General features: G+C 35.4%; 3 protein-coding genes and 1 non-coding gene across 4 annotated transcripts; 1 reads left to right on the forward strand and 3 right to left on the reverse strand.

Annotated features, from left to right (window-relative positions):
• The first annotated feature begins 1,318 nt into the window (after positions 1-1,318).
• LOC121227851 (proton pump-interactor 3B) lies at positions 1,319-2,441 on the forward strand. Its single transcript, XM_041110729.1, has 3 exons — positions 1,319-1,430; positions 1,611-1,709; positions 1,788-2,441. Exons 1-3 carry the CDS (start codon positions 1,374-1,376, stop codon positions 2,106-2,108), a joined length of 477 nt encoding a protein of 158 aa, XP_040966663.1. The 5' UTR covers positions 1,319-1,373; the 3' UTR covers positions 2,109-2,441.
• Positions 2,442-3,441: 1,000 nt separating this feature from the next.
• TRNAS-GCU (transfer RNA serine (anticodon GCU)) lies at positions 3,442-3,522 on the reverse strand. Its single transcript has one exon. It is a non-coding gene; the product is annotated as a tRNA-Ser (tRNA).
• A 9,372-nt stretch (positions 3,523-12,894) lies between these two features.
• LOC107939735 (disease resistance protein TAO1-like) lies at positions 12,895-14,579 on the reverse strand. Its single transcript, XM_041111019.1, has 3 exons — positions 14,024-14,579; positions 12,999-13,946; positions 12,895-12,908 (listed from the first exon to the last, which is right to left on the reverse strand). The coding sequence occupies exons 1-3, from the start codon at positions 14,577-14,579 to the stop codon at positions 12,895-12,897; spliced, it is 1,518 nt and encodes a 505-aa protein (XP_040966953.1).
• Positions 14,580-15,622: 1,043 nt separating this feature from the next.
• Positions 15,623-17,498, reverse strand: LOC121227852 (putative disease resistance RPP13-like protein 1). Its single transcript, XM_041110730.1, has one exon. It carries the CDS (start codon positions 17,284-17,286, stop codon positions 15,631-15,633), a length of 1,656 nt encoding a protein of 551 aa, XP_040966664.1. The 5' UTR covers positions 17,287-17,498; the 3' UTR covers positions 15,623-15,630.
• Between the last annotated feature and the right edge of the window lie 6,744 nt (positions 17,499-24,242).

Raw genomic sequence — 24,242 nt, forward strand, 5'->3', positions numbered from 1 at the left:
CTTCCAGCACCATCTGCTTTAGGCTCGTTTAACCAAGTATTCTTTTTTTGTAGGCAGAGGCGCTCGAGGCAGACTTGGCTTCGGCTTGAAAGGCACCTTCTTCGTGCTCCTCCTGACTGCTGGCCCTCCTTTGCTCTTGTGCATACAGAGCATTGATCAGCTCTGTTAAAGAGATGCTGGTCAGGTCCCTTGAATCCTCTAAGGAGGATATTTTTGCTTCATACCTTTCTGGTAAGGTAGAGAGCACTTTCTCCACAATCCTTGCCTCATCAAATTGCTCACCAAGGAGCCTTATGCTGTTAACTACAGCCATGATTCTGTCAGAATACTTCTTGACAGTTTCTTCTTCCTTCATCTTCAAGTTTTCAAAATCCCTTCTTAGGTTCAAGAGCTGTTGCTGCCTTGTCCTCTCAGTACCTTGGAACTCCTCCTTAAGCTTGTCCCAGGCCTGCTTTGGAGTCTCACAAGCCATGATCCTGGTGAAAATAACATCAGAAACACAGTTCTGAATGCATGACATAGCCTTGTGCTTTTTGCTTTTTTCTTCAGAGTATTGCTTCATTTGAGCCACTGTTGGATTTGCTCTCAATGGTTCTGGTTCAACATCTGAGTTAACTACCTCCCATAGATCAAATGCCTGGAGGTAGGTTCTCATCTTGACTACCCAAATGTGATATCCTTCTCCATTGAAAACTGAAGGTGTAGCTGGTGAGAAGCCTGATGAAGCCATCGTTTTGAAAGTATGCAAGAACAGGTCCACTAAGAATTAGGCTCTAGATACCAATTGTTAGGTTTTTGAGCACTTTCACTGGGTAAAGTAAGAGCTTCAACAAAAGCTTTAACAGCAACGTATTATACCCGGATAAAATATGAAGGAAAAATGCTTGGAGTTCAAGCTTTTAGCTACTGTAAAAAATGAAGAACAGAACTTAGAAGTTTTTAGAAGGTAAAGAAAGATGGAGCATATGGAAGAAAATCTGATGATTTCATTCATTTGAAATATTGGCTTAAAGCCATTACATATACCAGTCATTGGCTGGTCAAAAGATCAACAAATTCATCACCTAAACACTACCTAACTCCACTTATTACATTGGAACTTACAAAACTAAACTTGTACACTTAAGTAAAGTTGGTCATCAGCTCCTACATCATCAAATTACATCAAATGTAAGCTTAAACTAAGTTCAAAACGAACTAGAACACACTACATAAACTTGGTTACAAAAGAAACAAAATAAACAGCTTCAGTTACACGTACTTTACCCGGGTAACTTATGTGTATGAATTCTTGCACATACTTTACCCGGATAACTTATGTGCTTGAAATTGTATGGGCTGCATGTTGACACTTTGGCTTCTTCACATGCTACATGCAGGCCAATTTCCAACAACAGTTGCAATGTTTGAAGAAACAATCATATGAGAAGGTACTTTTAAATTATGTAAGCTTAAAGTGAATGAACATAATCGTGTTGGACACGTAATCCTATCTGAGACTCATAGACAAACCTGCATTTTCGTTCTGGTTCTGATTGAATACATTGCTCTTCGAAACTGATAAACTAAGATAAAGATATGCCGACACTACTCTTGTTTGAATGTTGCAGAACAAACACTTTTTCCAGTACAAGGATGATTTAAATAAAGCGAATGAGTTGGGTTGGAAAGGGAATAAAATGGCACTCCAAAATTTTTGTATTAACCAGGTGAGGTCGTGCATTTGTTTTATTTCTTCCAAATTAAGAATTTTGTACAATATTTTATCTAAACAGTTGATGGCTTAGGCGGATAAATTTATGGACTTATGGAATAACAACGATGAATTCCGAAAAGAATATGTTAGATGCAATGAAAGGAGCACACTTTGGAGACTGAGCACATTAGATGGCCGTGCACTTGGTCTTGGTGAAGTGCCTCCTGTAATTCCTGGAGCAGTAAGTGGAAGAGCGTTCGTGAATCATACAATGTCTGGCTTAACTTCGAAAGATCGAACACAAGAGGAAGTGGCGGTGGCAAAAGCTGAAAAGGTACTTGCGGCAAAGGTTGTGGAGCAAAAGAAGTTTATGCAATCTGCTCCTACAGAAAGAGAACAGAGTAGGAATTGAGTAAGGAAGAGGAAGCGGCTAAAGCTAAGGAAGCACTAGAAAGGAAGAGGCGAAAGGCAGAGAAGGCCCAAGCTCGAGAGGATAACGAGATGCGAATGAAGCCGTCGCTAAACCACCACAAAACTTCCGGTACAACCAACATAGGGAGAAAACCTCAACAGAGGAGACCAAGCACGCAACTGTCGAAGAAGGCTCCATCAACACCAACACCCGCCCCTGACGTCGTCGATGGCGAGCATCTCACCCAGGGATTTAAATTGCGGTTGCGGTCGCGTTTTCGGTCGCGTTGCGTTTGTCGCGGTTGCGGACATAACGGAAGCTATTGCAGTCACTACGGGTATCGCGGTCGTGAATTTTTTTAAAATTCACACAACTTATTGTAAAACATAATAATTTTAATTTTAATTATAAAAAGTCACTTTTAATGATTTTTAAAGTGTTTTCTAATACTTATTAGAAGGTTAAAAGAATATTAAACTTGAGTAATACAGTTAACATAATCTGACTCAGAAAGCTAGGAATCTAACAATTTAATATCAGTAAAAAAATTAGAACTTGTTGTTAATGTGAAACACTTTACAGAGATATTCATCATGACACAATAATTTTTAAAAAATGAAGACAATGATACAGTAGGATATGGTAATAAAAAAATTTTTATTATTTATATATATTTTTTTGTTAAAATACTCTATGTAAATGAAAATATTGATTTTTTAATTTATAATTGAAATTAATTTTTTAAAATTTTTTAAATCTAATTTATATGAGTCTCAAATATTTTTTTTTAATAAAATTCATTGATTATATTGAAACAGGGCCAAAACAAAGTTCTAGCCAACACAATACAAAGGCCTAAGCAAAATCAGAAAAACAAAAGTCCAAGAACAAACCCAATCACAGAGCAGAATGCTAAACAAATACCACAACAAGCCTAAGGAACAAAACAAGTAAAACAAAAACAACCCAAAAACAAGCCCAAACACTGCGTAAAAACAAAAGTAGCCCAATTCCACTAACCAGCCTTTATTTTCTTCCCCATTTACCCCTTTTTTCACTTCTCATTTACCGTTCTTACCTTTGCTCTGTATTTCCTTCTCTGCAGAAATTTTTTTTCCGTTATTGTAAAATAACGGGAATAGCGGCCCGTTACCGCCGCAATTGGCCGTTACCCGTTAAATTGCGGCCGCGATCCACCGTTATTGGTGTGACTCTGCTTCACACCGCTATTTTCAACAATATCGGTTTCGGACGATGCCGCTACCGCTATATAACGGCCGCTATACCGGTGGCGGACCGCTAGATCTCACCTGAGGTTTGACAAAAATATTAACTTCGCCTGAGAGATTCGAACTCTCGCGGGAAATCCCATGTACTTAGCAGGCACATGCCTTAACCACTCGGCCAAAGCGACACTGATTTATCAACTAAAATTAAGATTAAAATAACAAATAATTTTAGATGCTGTCCAAGCTAAATAGCTGAAGCTGCGTGTGGGAAGAATAGATGATCACTTAATATTCAGCCAATAATACAAAGATTTAGTTCTAATACAATAATTATCTACCAATAATTGAGAAAAGGGCAGTCGACCTCGGGGTTGGAGGATGGGGCCGAGGTCGGGATGAGAAGTGGATGTCGAAGCTTACTTTTATGTACTTAATGGTTTATTATGATTTTGGAATTTTAGAATTTTGTTGGATGTAATCGTTATTTTATTGGTTTTATTTGGGTCTGAATAGTTGAAGTATTGATGTTGTTTTGGACTATAAGTATGGTCAATTTGATGTTAGATATTGTGTTGAGTATGCATGTTGAAAAGGAAAATGTTTGAGCACGAATTTTGCCCTGTTTTTCTGTATTTTTTGTCAATTTGTACAAAGTTCTCTATATTCAAGTTATAAGTATCGATATTTCAATGTTGGAATGAGGTAAAAATATCGATACCTGTGCTTGAGTATCGATAAAATGTTTGGACTCAAGATTTGACAAAATGTTAAGTTGGTATCGTTTTTATTGTTAGTATCGATACACATTTTACAAAAATATCGATACCTTAGTTTGTGTATCGATACCTACATTGATTTCTTTGAAATTTTGCTCAATGCTCTCTAAACACGTATTAAATTGTTTCTGAGGTTGTATGATTGTTTAGCCGCAAACACCTCTGTAAATGTTGTAAAATTTAGATTAATTACACAAGTAATTACAAATAATTACACACAAATCTAATTTTCTTATGGATTTTCACATTCCCATACATGATTTAAGTTTAAAATATTATTTTTTATATGGTAATAATAGTATTTTAATTTTATAGCATATATATTTTTTAAAAGGGCATATATTTTATTTTTAACATATAATTGTATATTAGTTTGCTAATATTGTTTAACTGATCTGAATTTTGTTATTTTTATTGATTTATTTAATGATAGTTCTTGAATTGCATAACTGTTTTTGTTTTGATGCTGAATATTTTGTTTAGTGCAGTAATACTCCATAACCCTAATATGACGACGAAAACGGACTAATGGTGTTACAAATATTGCTCGAATTAAATAGTTAATTGGATTGCTTCCATGCATTTATAATGTATGAATAGCATGTTTATGATTTTATCAGAATGAATAAACAATCAAGACATATAACATTATTAGCAGAATTTTAACAATCTAAGTTAAAAGAATGCAATCAATCTAACAACATAATTAAGTCTTTTTAATTAAATTGAAAGCAAAAAATATTTAGCAATCATGTTCATCAATTCATAAGAAATTAAAAAGTTAAAAAAAAAAGGGAAAGTAACTAGAAGACAAATTAACTTTGTAAAGTATAGGAATTAAATATAAAATGTTGTCAAAGTACAAGGAGTAAAAGCAGATTTTAACCATAAATAAATGTTTTAATTTATTTTTCTCCGATAAAAAAAGAAAAAAAAAGGAGGGTTGATTTTGTATTTTCACTCCTTCGATAACCTTTGCTTCCATTTCAATTCAAGTTTTCAAAAATCCAAAGGCCGGCCTTTTTCTCGTTTAGTTTCCTTTTCATTTTCCCAGTAAACAAACAAAACTCATTAACATCGTTTCGAAGCCAAAACAAGACTGAATTCATGGTGAAAGGAGGGCAAAACTTGCCGGCTAACGTCATCCAAGTAATCGATCAGCTAGAGCTCCATTGCTTAATTATCTTCCGATGGATCTCTTATCCCCAAATCCGCCTACTACGATCTCCAGCTCGTATTCTCTATTAAAATTTGATTTTTTTCTTTTGTAATTCCCTCTTCTTCTTCTTTCAAGTAATGTGATGGATTTCGATTTTCAGGCGAGAGAGGAAATGTCGAGAGAAAGATTACGCTACTTAGAAGCAATGGTGATATTCTAATTTAATTTTTGTCTACTGGATTTTTTTTTGTTATGAATTTCGTAAGAAAATAAAATGTAAAATTGGTGTCAATTTTTGCTGGCAATTTACTGTGAAGCAATAGCTATGGTGGAAGAGTATCAGCAAGCAGTTTCAGTGGCGAATCTTGGAGGGATTCGAGATATTCAAGGTTTTTATCCGCAGCTTGGATTGAAGAATGCTCCTCAGGTTTCAAATTAATTCCATTAATTTTTATTTTCTAAATTTTTTTTTGAAAGTTTGCGATTCATTGATTGTTTAATTTGGGAATATTGGGATGTTGTGGTGGTGTTAAATTCTGTAATTGTTAATTAATTAGTTCGTTGCGTTTAGGCGAGGGTCATGAGACGTTGGGCACTCCTTCAACATCATAATTTCATGTGGTTGCGGTTTGATTTATGGTAAGAGTATGGAAGAGTTTTGGTATGTTGAAAGAGTTTGATTCTTGGTTATCTTGTGCCTCGATATTCTTATAATCCTTTTCTTTATCGTATTCAGGTCTCGGGGTCTTGTGGTTGCATTCTCGTTGAAATCGAACTAGGTGTGTAACGAGAAATCCGAAATACAACAAACGGCGAAAGCCGAAATTAGGGACTATCGATGCCACATGGCCGTATTCCAGACCGTATAAGAAAATAAAATAAACAACAAAATAATATACATGGTTCGGGAATAATCCCTACATCCACAACCAAAATAAAAAATGAACTCACTATAAAAAAAACTCAAGATTACAATACACAAAGCTCACGTTATAGAAAAATCGATTAACTAATGGTACTACAAAATTAAACCCCAAAGCCAAGAAAGAAGTTTACAAACATCATCACTTCAGCTCTATGAAAATACTAAAACATCATCCACCCTTTTACTAGCCTAAGGGACACTCAATGACCAATTCCATCCATTGAAGTGTGGTTATTTTGCAAAGGGACACTCAATCACAATATGCCAATAACATCTCATCAACATTTATACTTTGTAGATTGAATGAATTTAGGATTGGCATAGCAATGTCACTAGGATGGTATCTACAATCTTGAATACAAGGACGGTATAAAGAAAGGAAGCTTAGTGGAATAATTGGAACATGCGGATGAAAAAAGCATTTAAGTTGGTGAATAAATGTTGCATAATAGAATCAACTAACCTCTTTATAAAAATCAAATAAGCTAAAGTAGCTCAGTCGAATGCTATCTCACCGATTTACCTTTCTTCACCTGCAAAGATAATATTGATTGCTATTATCATCTTGTTCCTCAGGAACAATCACATATTATCGAACTAAACAGTCATCAAATTGGTCAAGGTTTAAATATTCACACCTGTGGTTAGAGTGTTAGCCTGTGCGGTCTTGTATCTCCCTCTGTTATTTCCAAGAAATGTTAGTCTGTGCGGTCCTCGACGAAGCAATGGCTACCAAAGAACTCTCATGTATTTAACGATGTCTAACAAAGGGTACTCTGAAGATCCAATCAAACACTTTATTAATGCAAAATGAGAAAGAAAGATGAGACAGGAATCATGCAAAATGATGGAAATAAGTTGAGTTTTGCATGCTTATATCATTTGGTTTAAATATAAGTTTTGGAAACAAGAATCTGCCATCCAAGATGAGAATTTTGCACCACCTCAATTCTTAATGATGAGTTACTTAAGCTTTTTCTAAGGACGAAGAAAGTCTAGCACCCGCTCTTCGACTTCTTTTTTCCTTGTTTATTCTTCAACTCTCTATCCCATGTCTTAGTTTTCTTGAAAAGCTCTTTTGAAATCAACACTACGTCGTCAATTTAGCTTTCATCACCTGTAAAAATATATATATATCAGAAAGATCAGACAGGAATACTGCAAAATGATGGAAATAAGTAAAGTTTCACATGCTTATATCATATGGTTTAAACTATACCAAATTCATCACATCTAAGAATCCAAAATATTCTCCAAAATGACAAATTCTCTTCAATGGCATCAGTATGTGTTGAAAAGTCAACAAAGGTAAGAAGCAACTTGTTAAAAAGGTGAAGCAAGTTGCACCGAATGTTGAAAAGTTGAATGAGATAATTGCAATTTTGGTCCCTAATTTTTTAGGCCATTTGCAAGTTAGTCCATGAACTTCAACTATAAATAGGCCTTTTCATTTTTCATTTCAACCATCCCAACCAGTCTTTCTCTCTTAGTTTTCTCTCTTCTCCCATTTGAGAATTCTTAAGGAATTCTATTTGTTTGTAATATTTTGAAGATAGTAAAGTTATCATCTGGTGTTAGTGCCCGAGGACGTAGGTATAATTTACCGAACCTCGTTAAAACTCTGGTGTTCTTTCTTGTCCTATTTTTCTTTCAATATTTGAGGGTATAATAGTAGTATTTAATTGTGCTATTAAATTACTATAGAAGGGATATTCTGACTAAGGAAAGACTTGGTATTTAAGAGATCCATGTGATCCACCTCTCTTTCCTGGGAATTAAACTTTGTATGATTTTTTAGTACAATAATTTACACGCTTCCAACCCTATTGGAACAACAAGTGGTATCAGAGCCGAAGGTTAATCGTAGTATGCTCTGTGGTTGCAGTTTAAACTGATCTTCCACATCAGAAAAGATTTCCTTAGGTATATTGAAAGATTATGGAGAAAACGGTCAGTGTAGGAGCTTCAACATCGTCCATGTGGACAAGACCGACAATTGCAAATGCAAGATTAGCCGTGGAGATCTTTGATGGCACGGGCCATTTTGGTATGTGGCAAAGTGAGGTTCTAGATGCCCTTTTTCAGCAGGGTCTAGACATTGCCATTGATGAAGAGAAACCAGATGATGTACAGGAGAAAGATTGGAAGGCGATCAATCGGTTGGCATGTGGCACAATTCGATCATGCCTTTCTCGAGAGCAGAGCTATGCTTTTTCAAAGGAGACTTTTGCAAATAAGTTGTGGGTGGCACTTGAAGAAATTTTTTTAAAGAAAAACAGTCAAAATAAGCTCCACTTGAAGAAAAGATTGTTTCGCTTCACATACGTCCCAAGTACCACAATGAATGATCACATCACCAAATTTAATCAGTTAGTCACTGATTTGCTGAATATGGATGAGACATTCAAAGATGAAGATTTGGCTTTGATGCTGTTGGGGTCACTTTCTGAGGAGTTTGAGTTCCTAGAAACTACTCTACTTCATGGCAGGAGTGATATATCTCTGAGCGAAGTCTGTGCGGCCTTATACAGTTATGAACAGAGAAAGAAGGACAAACAGAAAAACTCAATCAGAGATACAGAAGCTTTAGTAGTCCGAGGTCGTTCATACACTCGGAAGAAAACTCAAAAGGGGAGATCAAAGTCAAAGTCCAGGCTCGGGAAAGATGAATGTGCCTTTTGTCATGAGAAAGGCCACTGGAAGAAAAATTGTCCAAAGCTGAAGAATAAGGGAAAAGCTACTGTAGATACTTGTGTTGTAAAGCATGATACCAGTGACTCTGAACTATCACTGGTTGCATCATCATCGTCGTTCCATTCAGATGAGTGGATATTGGATTCGGGTTGTACCTATGATATGTCCCCTAACCGGGAGTGGTTCTCTGATTTAGTTGAGCTAAATGGAGGAGTTGTTTATATGGGCAATGATAATGCCTGTAAAACTGTTGGGATAGGTTCAATCCAATTAAAGAATCAAGATGGATCAACCAGAGTTCTAACTGATGTTCGGTACGTGCCCAGTTTGAAGAAAAATCTCATCTCATTGGGAGCCTTGGAATCCAATGGTTCAGTTGTTACTATGAGAGATGGGGTTTTGGAAGTGACATCTGGCGCACTTGTGATATTGAAGGGCATCAGGAAAAATAACTTGTATTACTACCAAGGTAGTACGATTATTGGAGCAGTCGCTGCAGCTTCCGGCAACAAAGAATTGGACTCAATGCAGTTGTGGCATATGAAGTTGGGACATGCCAGCGAAAAATCCTTGCAAATTCTGGCAAAGCAAGGATTGTTGAAAGGTGCAAAGGCTTGCAAATTAAAATTTTGCGAGCATTGTGTTCTGGGAAAGCAAAAGAGAATGAAATTCGGCACTGCTATCCATAATACAAAAGGTATTTTGGAATATGTTCACTCAGATGTGTGGGGGCTTTCCAAGACACCTTCATTGGGAGGAAAACACTACTTTGTTACTTTTGTTGATGACTTTTCCAGAAGAGTTTGGGTGTATACCATGAGAACTAAGGATGAAGTGCTTAGAGTTTTTCTTAAATGGAAAACTATGATCGAAAACCAGACTGGCAAGAAAATCAAGCGGCTTAGGACCGACAATGGAGGGGAATATAAAAGTGATCCGTTCTTCGATGTGTGCCAAGAGTATGGTATTGTTCGACACTTCACAGTTAGGGATACACCACAGCAGAATGGAGTGGCAGAGCGTATGAATCGAACATTGCTGGAGAAAGTTCGATATATGTTGTCCAATGCTGGGTTGGGCAAGTAATTTTGGGCTGAGGCTGTGACATACGCTGGCCATCTTGTTAATCATTTGCCATCATCTGCATTAGAAAGAAAAACTCCTATGGAGGTATAGTCTAGAAAACCGGCTACAGATTATGATTCCTTACATGTGTTTGGATCCACTGCATATTACCACGTGAAAGAGTCAAAGTTAGATCCGAGAGGGCAAAGAAAACTCTCTTTATGGGAATCACTTCTGGAGTGAAGGGATTTCGTCTTTGGTGCTTAGACACAAAGAAAATGATCTGTAGCAGAGATGTTACCTTTGATGAATCTGCCACATTGAAAAAGGTAGCAGATAAAGATATTCAGACGAGCGATACTCCACAGCAGGTGGAGTGTACTCCAAAACAGGTGGAGTTTGAGCAGATGGGGATTTGCCCAGTTAATAAGTCTAATTCTCCAGCCACAATGGAGGAATTAGAGGTTGAAGAGGTTCTGACCCAAGAACCACTAAGTACACTAGAACCAGTTGCAGTTGCAAGGCCACGGAGAGAAATTCGTAAACCTGCTCGATTTACTGATATGGTGGCCTACGCCATTCCTATTGTTGATGATGATATTCCTGTCACTTATCAAGAAGCAATGCAAAGCTTAGAAAGTGACAAATGGAAATGCACCATGGATGAAGAAATGCAGTCTCTCCGGAAGAACAATACTTGGGAGTTGGCGCAATTACCGAAAGGTAAAAGGGCAATCGGATGCAAGTGGGTATTCGCAAAGAAAGATGGATCTCCTAGCAAGAAAGATATTCGCTACAAGGCAAGATTGGTAGCTAAAGGCTACGCTCAGAATGAGGGAATTGAATACAATGATGTATTTTCCCCTGTTGTAAAGCATTCCTCCATCAGAATTTTGTTCGCCTTGGTAGCACAGTTGAATTTGGAGCTAGCTCAACTTGATGTTAAGACGGCTTTCTTGCATGGTGAGTTAGAAGAGGAGATCTATATGACTCAGCCCGAAGGATACAAAGATGCTGGTGGTAGAAATTGGGTTTGTAAGCTGAACAAATCGCTATATGGATTGAAGCAATCCCCGAGGTAGTGGTACAAACGATTTGATAGCTTTATGAGAATGCAGAAGTACACAAGAAGCAAATATGATAATTGTGTGTATTTGCAGAAGCTGCATGACGGATCTTTCATTTATCTACTCTTGTATGTTGATGATATGTTAATCGCTTCGAAGAGCCAAAAAGTGATAGATAAGCTGAAGGCTCAGTTGAATCAAAAGTTCGAGATGAAAGATCTAGGTGAGGCCAAAAAGATTCTCGGTATAGAGATAAGTAGAGATAGACAGAGAGGCAAGCTTTGTTTGAATCAGAAGCAATATCTGAAAAAGGTATTACAATGTTTTGGTGTAAATGAAAACACAAAACATGTAAGTACCCCACTTGCTTCTCATTTGAAACTTAGTGCTCAATTATCTCTGAAAACTGAAGAAGAAAGAGAATATATGGAAAAAGTCCCATATGCAAATGTAGTTGGGAGTTTGTTGTATGCGATGGTGTGTACGCGACCTGACATTTCACAAGCTGTTGGAGTTGTGAGCAGGTATATGCATGATCCTGGAAAAGGACATTGGCAAGCTGTGAAATGGATTCTACGGTATCTTCGAAAAACCGTAGATGTTGGTTTAATTTTTGAACAGGATGAAGCAGTTGGTCAGTTTGTAGTTGGATATGTTGATTCCGACTTTGTTGGTGATTTAGATAAACGTCGTTCAACTACGGGGTATCTGTTTACCCTTGCGAAAGCCCTAGTGAGTTGGAAGTCTACCTTACAGTCTACAGTAGCTGTGTCTACTACAGAGGCAGAATATATGGCAGTTACAGAAGCTGTTAAGGAGGCTATTTAGCTTAATGGATTGTTGAAAGACTTGGGAGTTGTTCAAAGTCACATTAGTCTATATTGTGACAGTCAGAGCGCTATTCATTTAGCAAAAAATCAAGTCTATCATTCAAGAACCAAGCATATCGACGTAAGATATCACTTTGTGCGGGAAGTCTTTGAAAAGGAAAAATTATAATTCAGAAGATTCCGACAGCAGATAATCCCGCAGATATGATGACCAAAGTGGTAACAACAATCAAGTTTAATCATTGTTTGAACTTGATTAACATCCTGAGAATTTGAGCACCTTCAGGTGTATGGCGCTCGAGGGCACATTTGGAGGCACTACAAAAGATAACTTTATCGAATTTGGGGAGTTGAAGGAAGTGTGTGAAGATGTGATTATCCTAATCAAATCTTCAAGGTGGAGATTGTTGAAAAGTCAACAAAGGTAGGAAGCAACTTGTTAAAAAGGTGAAGCAAGTTGCACTGAATGTTGAAAAGTTGAATGAGATAATTGTAATTTTGGTCCCTAATTTTTTAGGCCATTTGCAAGTTAGTCCCTGCACTTCAACTATAAATAGGCCTTTTCATTTTTCATTTCAACCATCCCAACCAATCTTTCTCTCTTAGTTTTCTCTCTTCTCCCATTTGAGAATTCTTAAGGAATTCTATTTGTTTGTAATATTTTGAAGATAGTAAAGTTATCATCTGGTGTTAGTGCCCGAGGACGTAGGTATAATTTATCGAACCTCGTTAAAACTCTTGTGTTCTTTCTTGTCCTATTTTTCTTTCAATATTTGAGGGTATAATAGTAGTATTTAATTGTGCTATTAAATTACTATAGAAGGGATATTCTGACTAAGGAAAGACTTGGTATTTAAGAGATCCATGTGATCCACCTCTCTTCCCTGGAAATTGAACTTTGTGTGATTTTTTAGTACAATAATTTACACGCTTCCGACCCTATTCGAACAACAATATGGTTATATATAAATACCGAAGAGAAGTGATATCTTTTTACTTTTCCTTCAAAGGATCTTTCTGAAAGCCCACTTCCACGCCAACTTAGCTTTCAATGCCTGCAAATATCAATAAATAAATTTATACTAATTCCTCTTATTATCTTGTTCCTAAGGAAAGTTATAAATGTTTGAAATGGTTTTTTGTACCTCTCCCATGAATCTGAAGAAACCAATCACAGATTTTGAGGATCATATTCCATTCTGATTCCCCCGGGATGACAATTTCTAAATCAATTTGAACAAGGGGTATGTGGGAAATCTTAGACCACTCTCGTCCGTTATTGCTTGAGCACTCTTTTTTCAGCAACGGACAACTGAAAATATGTAAATGTCCAAGCGAGCAAAGCTTGTATTTTTCCGGTAGAGATGTTACCTTGGGACAATCACCGATCATCAATTCTTTAAGAGAGGCGAGATCTTGAAAGCCCTCGGAGAACATGAATTCTAGGTTCTCAAATCCTGAAAGGAAGATACGGGTGAGAGAAGGAGGCAGCATCATTCGAGTCCCTTCTTCTGGGAACGACACCACGTTTGAGCATCCTTCACCTCCGATGATCAATTCTTGAAGAGATGAGAGGCTATTTAATCCCCATTCCACAAGTGACCTATAAATTTTAGGTGCATTTGTGATTTCAAGTGATGTGAGATTGGCTGGGAATCCCTCCGATGGAAATGATATGTCAGCCGAACAGTTGAGCACACTTAATCGTCGAAAGGAGGTGATGCTGGCCATGCACTTAGGAAGGGCTCCAAAATTTCCACAACCATCAACTACGAAAGTTCTAAAGCTGGTGGTGGGCAACCCAATTTCTTCAAAAGAAACCAAATTTGAACACGAATACAACATAATCTCCTGGAGATGGATGAGCTTGTCTAGTCCTCGTGGTAGAGATTTAATTCCAGAACTGAAAATTTGAATAGATTCAAGACAAGTGGTTTCCTCAAACTCTTGGACAATGTATTCCAACACTGGACATCCCTTAATTATCAAACGTTTAAGCGTTATGGGAAACTTGGTGTTTGAAAATAGGCAACTCAGCTTTGAGCAGTTGATAATTCGGAGAAGTTGAAGCTGACTGCAAATATTTTGTTCCCCTTCGATAACAAAGACATTAGAGATGCACAATTTTGTATTTCCAAGTCCTTAAGAAGAAAGAGGGTAATACTCATACTCTTATTATCTTCTTTTTCATCAACCAAATGCTTCAAATTCTCACAGCCTGCAATCTTCAGCTTTTTTAAATTAGGAGGTAAATTATTCTCTATAAAAGAAACCAAGCCTCGAAAACCCTGAATTTCCATCACCGTAAGGAATGTGAGCTCATGTAAGACTTGTGGCAGTCTATTGAGCCTATCGCAAGAAACTATCATCAGAGATTCAACACGTGAAATCTTGTCAGGTTGCAATTCGGCTTCCTCGGCTTCCAAAGACTGCAGTTGAGGACAACACCCAACGGTAATGAAACGATGTCCAACTAAACTAAACCCATGCTGTGATAGAGATGCCAACTCCTCCCAACCACCAATTTCAAAATGTTCTGACTTTCCAAACCTCAACATTGTCCTATCTGCTGGAATATTAAACTTTGAAATGTTAGAAAGAGACAGAGTTTGCAAAAAGGAAAGCTCCTTTGCAGGAGAAGAGCAATCATCCACCAGTTCTGCACACCCTCGTATACTCAATTCACACAGTGACGGGAAACTTGATATTGAAACTACCAAACTCATACAGCTATGAATTTCAAGTTTTTACAAGGAAGGAAGATGGGTAGGCAACCTTCCCAACAATTGAGGACAGGTTTTTATTGAAAGCTCACGAAGGCTGGGGAGTTTCAAAACCTTCTCGTCTCCTTCACAAGTGTCCCACTCCTTCTAGTTTGGAAGACTCTCAAAAGACAGGATCTCTAATGATGCAAATGGATTCAATTGATTTTCTCCAAAGAACTCAACACCAATCTTCTGTACTTGATCGAAACCAATAATTGAAAGGTCTTTTAACAATGGCAGCCTTCCAACTGATGGTAGTGATTTGCAGTTTTACAATTGCGAAGCTTCAAAGACGACAAATTCTTGAAGGAAGAATCTGCTATCCAAGACGAGAATTTTACACCCCCGTAATTCTCAATGATGAGTTGCTCAAGCTTTTTCTGAGGACGAAGAAAGTCCAACACCCGCTCTTCAACTTCTTTTTTCCTTGTACTATTCTCCAAGTCTGCACCCCATTGTAGTTCTAACCCATCAATCCCTAGCTTCCCATTTAACTTAGCTTCCCTCACATCTTGACCATTAACATTCGCCAATCCAGAAAGACAAAAATTACCTCTAAGGTTTGACAAATTTTTCAGCTCTCTAATAAGATGTCCATCACCTTCCCCTATAACAAAATTAGATAACGTTTGAAGCTTGGTCAGCTGATCAAATTCGGAGGGCATCCTTTCTATTGAATCGGCACCACTAATATCAAGAAAATGCAAGTTGACAAGGTTTTCGATCTTCGAGGGTAAATTTTTGAGCTTTGAACAATTTCTTAGTATTAAAGTCTCCAAATGATAAAGAGTACACAAAGAATCAGGTAAACAATTGATTTGGGTGCTAGAAAAATTTAAGTAGCGTAGATGTTTTAAATTTTCAAAAAAGTCAGGCAAATCAAAGATCTCACACCCACGCAAAGAAAGAACCCTTAAGCAGCTCAGTCTTGGCAACAGATCTTCCACGACAACATTAGTTAAATAGAAACGGCATTTTCCATGCAATAAGGGTAAAAAAGTATGTAAAGAAGTCATTTGATAAAATGCTTCAAATTCTTTACACTGTGATACCCATCATCGCTAACATAAGCCGAATGACGAGTGCGAAGCGAAAACTTTGATTGCTTATCATCCTCCAATCTGCAACATATTTCTCCTGCAATTGATTGAGCTAAATCATTCATAAGATCATGCATCACGAAACGGGATTTATCTTTACCAGATCTTTGAAAAAATGACCTTGACACTAGATCTTGAAAATATTGGTTTCCAAGACCTTTGCCTTGAATTTTAGCTTTTGATTGCAAGAAACCTTCTACTCTCCATAACAAGATTATCTCTTCTTCTTCGAATTCATAATCTTTAGGAAATATGGAGCAGTATGCAAAGCATCGTTTCAAATGAGGAGGAAGATAATGGTAGCTTAATCGCAAAGCTGGAATTAAGCCACATGGATCTTCTGGTAGGTCCCATATCTCGCTCTCATTTATTTTTTCCCATTCACTATGATCCTGAACTGTGCGTAATAAGCTTCCAATGGCTTTTGCTGCCAAAGGTAAGCCGTTGCACCTTCTATCTATGTTCTCTCCAATTTCTTTAAATTGGAGATGCCCATCAAAGTTTCTTGCTTTCAATGCATGCTGAGCGAATATGGATAAACAATCATGATGCGAGAGTTTATCCAAGTAAAACGCTTTCACCGAATCGACATTAGATGAAACCTTTTCGAGTCGAGTTGTTACAATAATCTTGGTTCCTGCTCCAAATGGAGTCCGTAAGATGGTCCAATCACTGTAACTCTCGTTCCAAATGTCATCTAAAACAAGCAAAAACCTTTTTCCGGATAACTTCTCCTTCAACTTGACTTGAAGCAAGTTCAAGTCGTTCTCATCACGTGATTCGGCATCGAGGGATCTTAAAATCGTCTTTGTTATGTTAACAGCATCAAAGTCATCAGAAACGCATACCCAGGACTTGTGATCGAAAGACTCCTTAATGCTGGGATCATTGTAAACAAGCTGAGCAAGAGTTGTTTTCCCCATCCCTCCCATGCCAACGATGGAAAGGACACAAACTCCATCGGAATTGTTACTGTTGAGCAGCTCAAGCATTTCTTGCTTCTCATTGGCTCTACCAACATACTCCACAGCTCCATCCATCAAGGAAGTTGGTTGCAGCCTGGGTTTGTTTCCCTTGGAAGTTGCGCCTTGAGACATGATCTCACTCAACCCCAAACTACTTCTTCGAGTGTTCAAACTATTCAGTCTATCAGTGATTGCGTTTATCTTTGAAATCATCTTGGCATTGAACATAAAAGAGATTGGAGAGAAATTACCACCAGTACAGCAGGTTGGAATGAGTTTCTGTATCTTACTAGTGCTGGCTTGTGGTTGAGTTTTTTGGTGCTTGAGACGTAACTCTTGGTAAGCAAACTCGTCCAAGATGTCATCCACATCGTAAGCTAAGTCTTGGAGATCGTCCAACCAATTCTTCACACCTTCGTCCTTGATCTGTTTCTCCTCTGCATGGTTCAACACTGTTTTGATCTCGGGTAATATGGATTGCCACAGTTTGAGTTGCTGGTGGACCTGCCTGTGATCGGCCACAAAGTTGAGTACAGAGTCAAGCAATTTGGCAGACAACAGCTCCAAAAAGGCAGAAAGAGCAGCCTCTCCAAAGACAGACATGGTGGAATTGGGACAAAGAAATCAAAGAGAGAGATGAAGAAATTGAGGGAAAGAAATGGAGATGGATTGTGTATAATTGGGGTTAACAGGCAAGGGCGTTGAAGTCAATGGATAGTGCCAAATGAGATGGGAAAACACAAGGAAAAGGGAAAACAGGTCACAGTTTTTGGATTTATGAAATTAAACAGAAGCCGCAGCTCTACCATATTTTCTTATCAGCTACCAATAAATAAACAATACCGACCATTTATTTTTCCTGCACGCCCACAGGACATACATTTAATGTCATTGTTGACATGTACTCATCTTCACTGATTAATATGTTATTTTTCTGTAAACGTGGCAAAGCTCCATCGGTTAGCTAGTTGGTAATGTTATCTGCTTTGTGTTGGAACCGTAAACCAGTCCACTCACCTACACTTTACCAACCAATGCCAAAGCTTGGACGGTACTTTAGCCATTTCATTTCTGAACTTCTTTTTCGTATAAATTTGAGAGTCATTTTTTTTTATAAATATAATTAATTTTCACCAAACATGCCATAATCTAGAAACTTATAATACCCATGTTTAAAATATTTCATATTTTTATGCATTTACAGTTTACTAATTTACAACATTTGGATGGTTATTAGGATTATGTTTGTATCAAATATATAAATATATATAAGGAAAACAACGCTTCCACATCGGCACTTTTTTTCTTATGTCAGGCAAAAGCGCGTTGATGTAGGTACATTTTTGTTCGTGCTTAGACTAAATTTTTAAAAAAAAATCAAATATGACAAAAATAGATCAATTTTTTAAAAATTTACGAGAATAAGTCTTTACAAAGATCCAAAGTGGTAGTACCATTCCTTTTTGTTTTTTTTTTGTCACCAATTAATATGAAAATAAAACTTACAGAACATATCTTTATATAACTAATTATATTTTACAATGTGGGAAATGAGACTTTGGGTTTATATAAAGATCTGTTTTGTAAGTTTTATTTTTATATTAATTGGTGGCAAAAAAAAAAGAAATGGTGCTGCCACTTTGGATCTTTGTAAAGACTTATTCTCGTAAATTTTTAAAAAATTGGTCTATTTTTAAAATATTTTAAAAAAATTACCTTTTTTGAAAATTTAGTCCAAGCACGGGCAAAAGCACGTCCACGTCAGCGTGCTTTTGCCTGATACAAGAAAAAAAGCACTGACGTGGAAGTGTTTTTTGGATTATCCCCTAAAAACGTGTCCATGTCAATTTTGGATTTTCAATCCACACTCGTAATTATTTTTAGAAATTACCTATTTCCGTAAATAATTTCGAAAATAGACCTTTATTGGTACTATGTCTTATATTTTGTAAATTAATTCAGTAATTATGACCATCTAATTGTAATTATTTACGCCATACAAGTATTGTGTTTTAATGCAAAATTTAACAATAAAGTAATTTTTTAGTTATATACATTATTTTAAAATTTAAATTATTATTTTAATTTTTTTACTTTTTTAATTTTTTTATAATTTTTTAGAATTTTTTTGAAAATTTTATAAATTTTTAAAAATATTAATTTTGGAATTTTTATAAATATTTTGAGTTTTAAAAATTATTTTTGAATTTTTGAAAATTATTTTGAATTTTTTGTAATTTTTGTTGAGAAAGACCAATTTACTTATTTTCAAACTTGACAGGACCAAAAGGGTATGCACATCAATCGTTATTCGAATTATAAAATTCAATTCAATTCGAACTTGAAACTCAGGGGCGAAACCAGGGGTAGGCATGGGCCCCGGCTCCCCTAAAATAGAAAATTTTCATTTAGGCCCTTTATAATTTTTTATAATTTTAAATTAGTAAAGATAAAATTGAACTTTGGCCCCCTAAAATTATAAAAATTTAATTTAATCCTTTAAAAATTATAAATATATAGACTATAAAAAATTAAAATTTTATTCGCCCCCCCCAAAAAAAAAATTCTGGCTTCGCCCCTGTTGAAACTCAAATTACTTATTCGAGTTGACTCGAATAATTTAAATAATTTGATTCGATTAACACAAAATTAAAAAAATTAATTTTTTTAATTGAATCGAGTATTGTTCACCTTTATCTATGGATGTCAAGTTTATTGTGAAATATTTAAAATTTAAACAATAAAATTTAATTTAATTTTAAATATATAGAGCTGGTGCCAGTATTTTTTATTTAGATGTAATTGGTCATCTCAAAATTAAAAACATATTATTTTAATAAAATTTTAAAAAAATCAAAATTTATTAAAAAGAAAATTTATGGTCTAGAAAACAAAATTTGAATTCGGGTGTAATGTTCCACGTGAGGAAAATCTTTTATTTTTAAAAAGGATATTCTTTTTCAATAAATAATCATTAAATATAATTATTATAAATGTGCAAACCATTTCCAAACATATGAATAATATAACATTATCGAATATCAATATGTATAAAACAAAAATAAAATATAAACAAACCTAAGCAGATTTTTTTTCAATAATATCTAAAACTTTTGATTAATTACAAAAATAATCCTCTTCCAAACTTATTTACATAAATGACCCGTTTATTACAATAAAACTCGATGTTGTCATTGTCATTGGTGGCACCAACTCTAATAATTACCTAATCACTGTCCGGTTTAATAAAAAATTTTAATTTTTGAGTGCCGGCATTGCCATTGGCGACACCAGAATGTATAATCGTCCACCCCGTCAAAAATACCGATATTCTGGAAGAAAAAGAAAAAAAGAAAAAAATTATTTTAACGGGTGTCATTGTTGTCATTGGCGGTACCAATGTTTTTTTTAAAATGTGTCAAAGATTTTTGCAAAAAGCTTTTTTTGTGCCACCATTCTCCTTGGCAACACCCATCAGAAAAAATAATATTTAAAAAAATGATTTTTTTTGTGTCGCCCTTGCCATTGGTGGCACCGGTGTATTTTTTTGCTAGAAAGTTTGAATTTTTTTGGTCCCATCGTTCTCATTGGCGGCACAAGCTATTTTTTCATTAAACTTTTCTGTTGCCGCCAAGCTCTTTTGCAGCACCAGTCCCTACATATGCTTTTTTTTTAACATTGATGTAACTGTTCAATCGAAAAAGAAAAAAAAAAGTGAAAGAGAAATTTTTGTGTTTAGTAGAAGAGAAAACAAAAATCGTTTTGAAGATGAATAACCCAATGTTTTTTTTTGTACATTCTTTTCAATGAAGCAATTATAGAAGGTGACGATGGTTGTGTACATTTCAAGATCGACAGAGAGTAGGTATGAGATTCAATAACTTTGTGAAGCTAAAATAAATAAGAAAAAAGATTAGTATAAAAATAGCTCTCTATTGTGAAAGGGTGATGTCAAGATTATTCTACAAGTTTCCAATTTCAAGAACACTTAATGAAGAAAATAAACGACCAATTGCAAGAAAAAACAAGCATCATATCTATAGACTTAAGTTTTGCTAATTATCTCCCTAGTAAACATGATTAATCAAGCAAATTAATCACTCAATCACACACAAACTCCCTAACAACGGCGTCACCAACTTGACAGCGCACACCGGGCCTAAGAATCAACACAAAAATAATCAATAATCTAGCGGTGTACTGCAAATGTGACAAGTCGAGTTGTAATATTTTTAGTGTTATAATGGAACACTCGAGTATTCCAAGGATTGAACCCAAGAAAGTTCGGGGACTAAGTGATTTGTAACACCCCAAACAACGTTTTAGTTAGATTGTGGAGGTTACACTATACATGAAAACAATATTACTTCATTTTGGCAAAGCTCTTAAACTCAAAAGAAATCATGTGTAACGCCCTGATTTATTAAATTTTACTTTTATGAATTTCATAATATTTAAGTATCTGTATTAGTGGTCAAGTGACTTAATTCTGTGTCTAAAGTCTTGATTCAAATCTCAATTCAATCATAAATTAGTTTATCTTGGGCTTGTTTTGAAATAAATATAGCAAATATTTAATTTATGTTTAATTCCATTTTATGTTTTGCTTTTGTTTTTATTTATTTTTGTTAAAAAACCCAAAACCCACATTTCCCCTTTTGTTATTTCCCTAAGCCACGCAGCAATTTCAAATTCCAAATTTTGTTTTTCTTGTTTCATCTATTCGACTGTTCTTCCAATTTTTGCTGTGGGAGTTTTCTTTAAACGTTGGGTTGCTGCTTGTTGGGTTTCCAATTTGTCCCTTCCTTGGGAGTTTTGGTATGTTGAAAGAGTTCGATTCTTGGTTATTTTGTACGTCGATATTGTTATAATCGTTTTATTTATTGTATTTAGGTCCCGGGAGTCTTATGGTTGCTTTCTCGTTGAAATTAAATCAAATGCGTAACGAGAAATCTGAAAAACAGCGAATGGTGAAAGCCAAAATTAGGTGCAATCGACGCTACACAGTTATATGCCAGAGCATATAAGAAAATAAAATAAACAACATAATAATATACATGGTTCGAGAATAATCTCTATTTCCATGACCAGAATAAAAAATGAACTCGCTATAAAAAAACTCGAGATTACAATATACAAAGCTCACATAATAGAAACACCGATGATACTACAAAATTAAACCCCAAAGCGAAGAAAGAAGTTTACAAACATCATCACTTCAGCTCTCTGAAAATACTAAAACACCACCAACCCTTTTACTAGCCTAAGGGACACTCAATGACCAATTCGATGCATGTACTTGAATATCGATACTTGTTCTTGAGTATCGATAAAAATAGTTGTGATATATATATATATATATAATTTTAATGTTTCGGAAATGAAGTGATAATCATAACCTTTAATCATCGCATTCACATAATTTTCTATTTATTTTTGTTTTGTGACATTTTTTATGCATTACTCACAATGTGTGATTTATTTTTTTCCATCATGAAAAAATTGAAAAAGTTAAACTAAGGTTTTTAAAGTTAAGATAGAAAAGAAAAAGAAAAAAAAGAACATTTTGGTTTTTAATTACAATCATTTTGGGAAAATTATATTCACTACTATAATAAAAATAAAGGTTAATTTTGTCTTCTATCCAAAATCTGAGATAACCTAATAAATGAACTGTAACAAAACTATACTTTACTAACGGTATCTTAACATTGCTCAAGAATGTGAGAATGAGATGACCAAATTGTTAAAGAATCCGAACACCATAATCATACATTTCCAAGTGTAATTAGAGCAACTAACTACAGAATAAAAATTGAATTAATTGCGCAAATAATTACAAACAGTTACACACAAATCCAACTTTTTTATGGCTTTTCACATGCCCATACATGATTTAAGTTTAAAACATTATTTTTTATATAGTAATAATAGTATTTTAATTGTATAGCATATATATTTTTTAAAAGTATTTTATGGCATATATGTTATTTTTAACATATAATTGTATATTAGTTTGCTAATATTGTTTAAGTGATCTGAATTTTGTTATTTTTAATGATTTATTTAATGATAGTTCTTGAATTGCATAATTGTTTCTATTTTCATGCTGAATGTTCTGTTTAGTGTAGTAATACTTCGTAACCCTAATTTGGCGACGGAGACGAATTAGGGGTGTTACAAATCTTGCTCAGATTAACTAGTTAATTAGATTGCTTCCCTACATTTATAATGTATGAATAACATGTTCATGATTTTATCTGAATGAACCAAGGCACATAACATCATTAACAGAATTTTAACAATCTAATTTAAAAGAATGCAATCAATCTAACAACAACAGAAGTCATTCTAATTAAATTGAAAGCAAAAAAAATTAGCAATCATGTTCATCAATTCATAACAAATTAAAAAGTTAAAAAAAGGGAAAGTAACCAGAAGACAAATCCGATGTTTCTCCGTAGCTCAGCTTGTGTTCCTTTTCCTCCTTCCTTCTACTTTGCACCTTTACACAATTGCCTTTAAGATGTCAAATTTTTCTTCTCAAAGAACTTCTAAAATGCTTCTCTCAAACTCTTGTATTGCTCTCTCAAATGGTAAGTGAAAGAATGAAGAATGGGAAAAGAGATTATGAGCGAGGGATAAGTGAAATGAGTGAATAGCTAGGCTATTTATACTTGTAGAGACCGGCTATTTTTAGCAAATGAGAGCCTTGAAATGAGTGAGTGGATGACTTTGAAATTTTTTCTTGATTCATGGGAAAGAAACATTAAAATGAGAAGGGGAGTTGGATGGTCATATATGTGAATTTTGTGGTTGATTTTTAGTGTTTGCCAAGTCTTGGGTGGCTGATTTGGACACCTCTATGGACAGTTGGTACGTCTCCTCCTTAGTGGATGGTTTGGGCTCCTATCTCCTTAGCGGGCTATCCATTTTTGTTGACCCAATTCTTAAGTTGGGTCGAGAGAATTTCCAAAGTCTAATAAGCCTTTAATTGGGTCCAAAGATGACCACATATCAACCCTCTTCTGCATGGCTTATGTTGTAGAAATGCTACAGCATTGAGCACCAAAAAGGTGAGCTTCATGACTGTCTTTTCTTCCAGTGCATCAACTGTCTCAAAAATTGCAATCATGTGTTTTAGTGTATAAAATGATCAAATGATCAAATTCATCTTAGTATCATTCAACATGACAAAGTTGTCATAAAAATATCAAAATTTGTTATCAAACACTTAAAGTTTGCATTAATTACCAGTCTAGAAGTGCTAAAGATAACTCTATATTTTAGAGTTATCAGTTAGACAGGAGAGGTGGCGGTAAAAAAGGGAAAGAAACAAGAGGCTGAGTAGCAGTGCATGTTGACTTGAGGTAAGGCCATTGACGGTGGTGGCTCGCTTCGACGATGGAGAGCATCGATAGTGAAATGGCAGTCAAGGGCTTTAAAAAAATAAAGTAGAAAAGAAGCGGGAGAGAGAAAGGAAATATGGACAGTTTGGTGGCTTTTCTTATCAGTGACAACAACGGAACAAGCAATGACGATACAAGAGCAAGGTGATC

The sequence above is a fragment of the Gossypium hirsutum genome, chromosome A04 (assembly GCF_007990345.1).
Source record: "Gossypium hirsutum isolate 1008001.06 chromosome A04, Gossypium_hirsutum_v2.1, whole genome shotgun sequence".
Classification (NCBI taxonomy): Eukaryota; Viridiplantae; Streptophyta; class Magnoliopsida; order Malvales; family Malvaceae; genus Gossypium; species Gossypium hirsutum.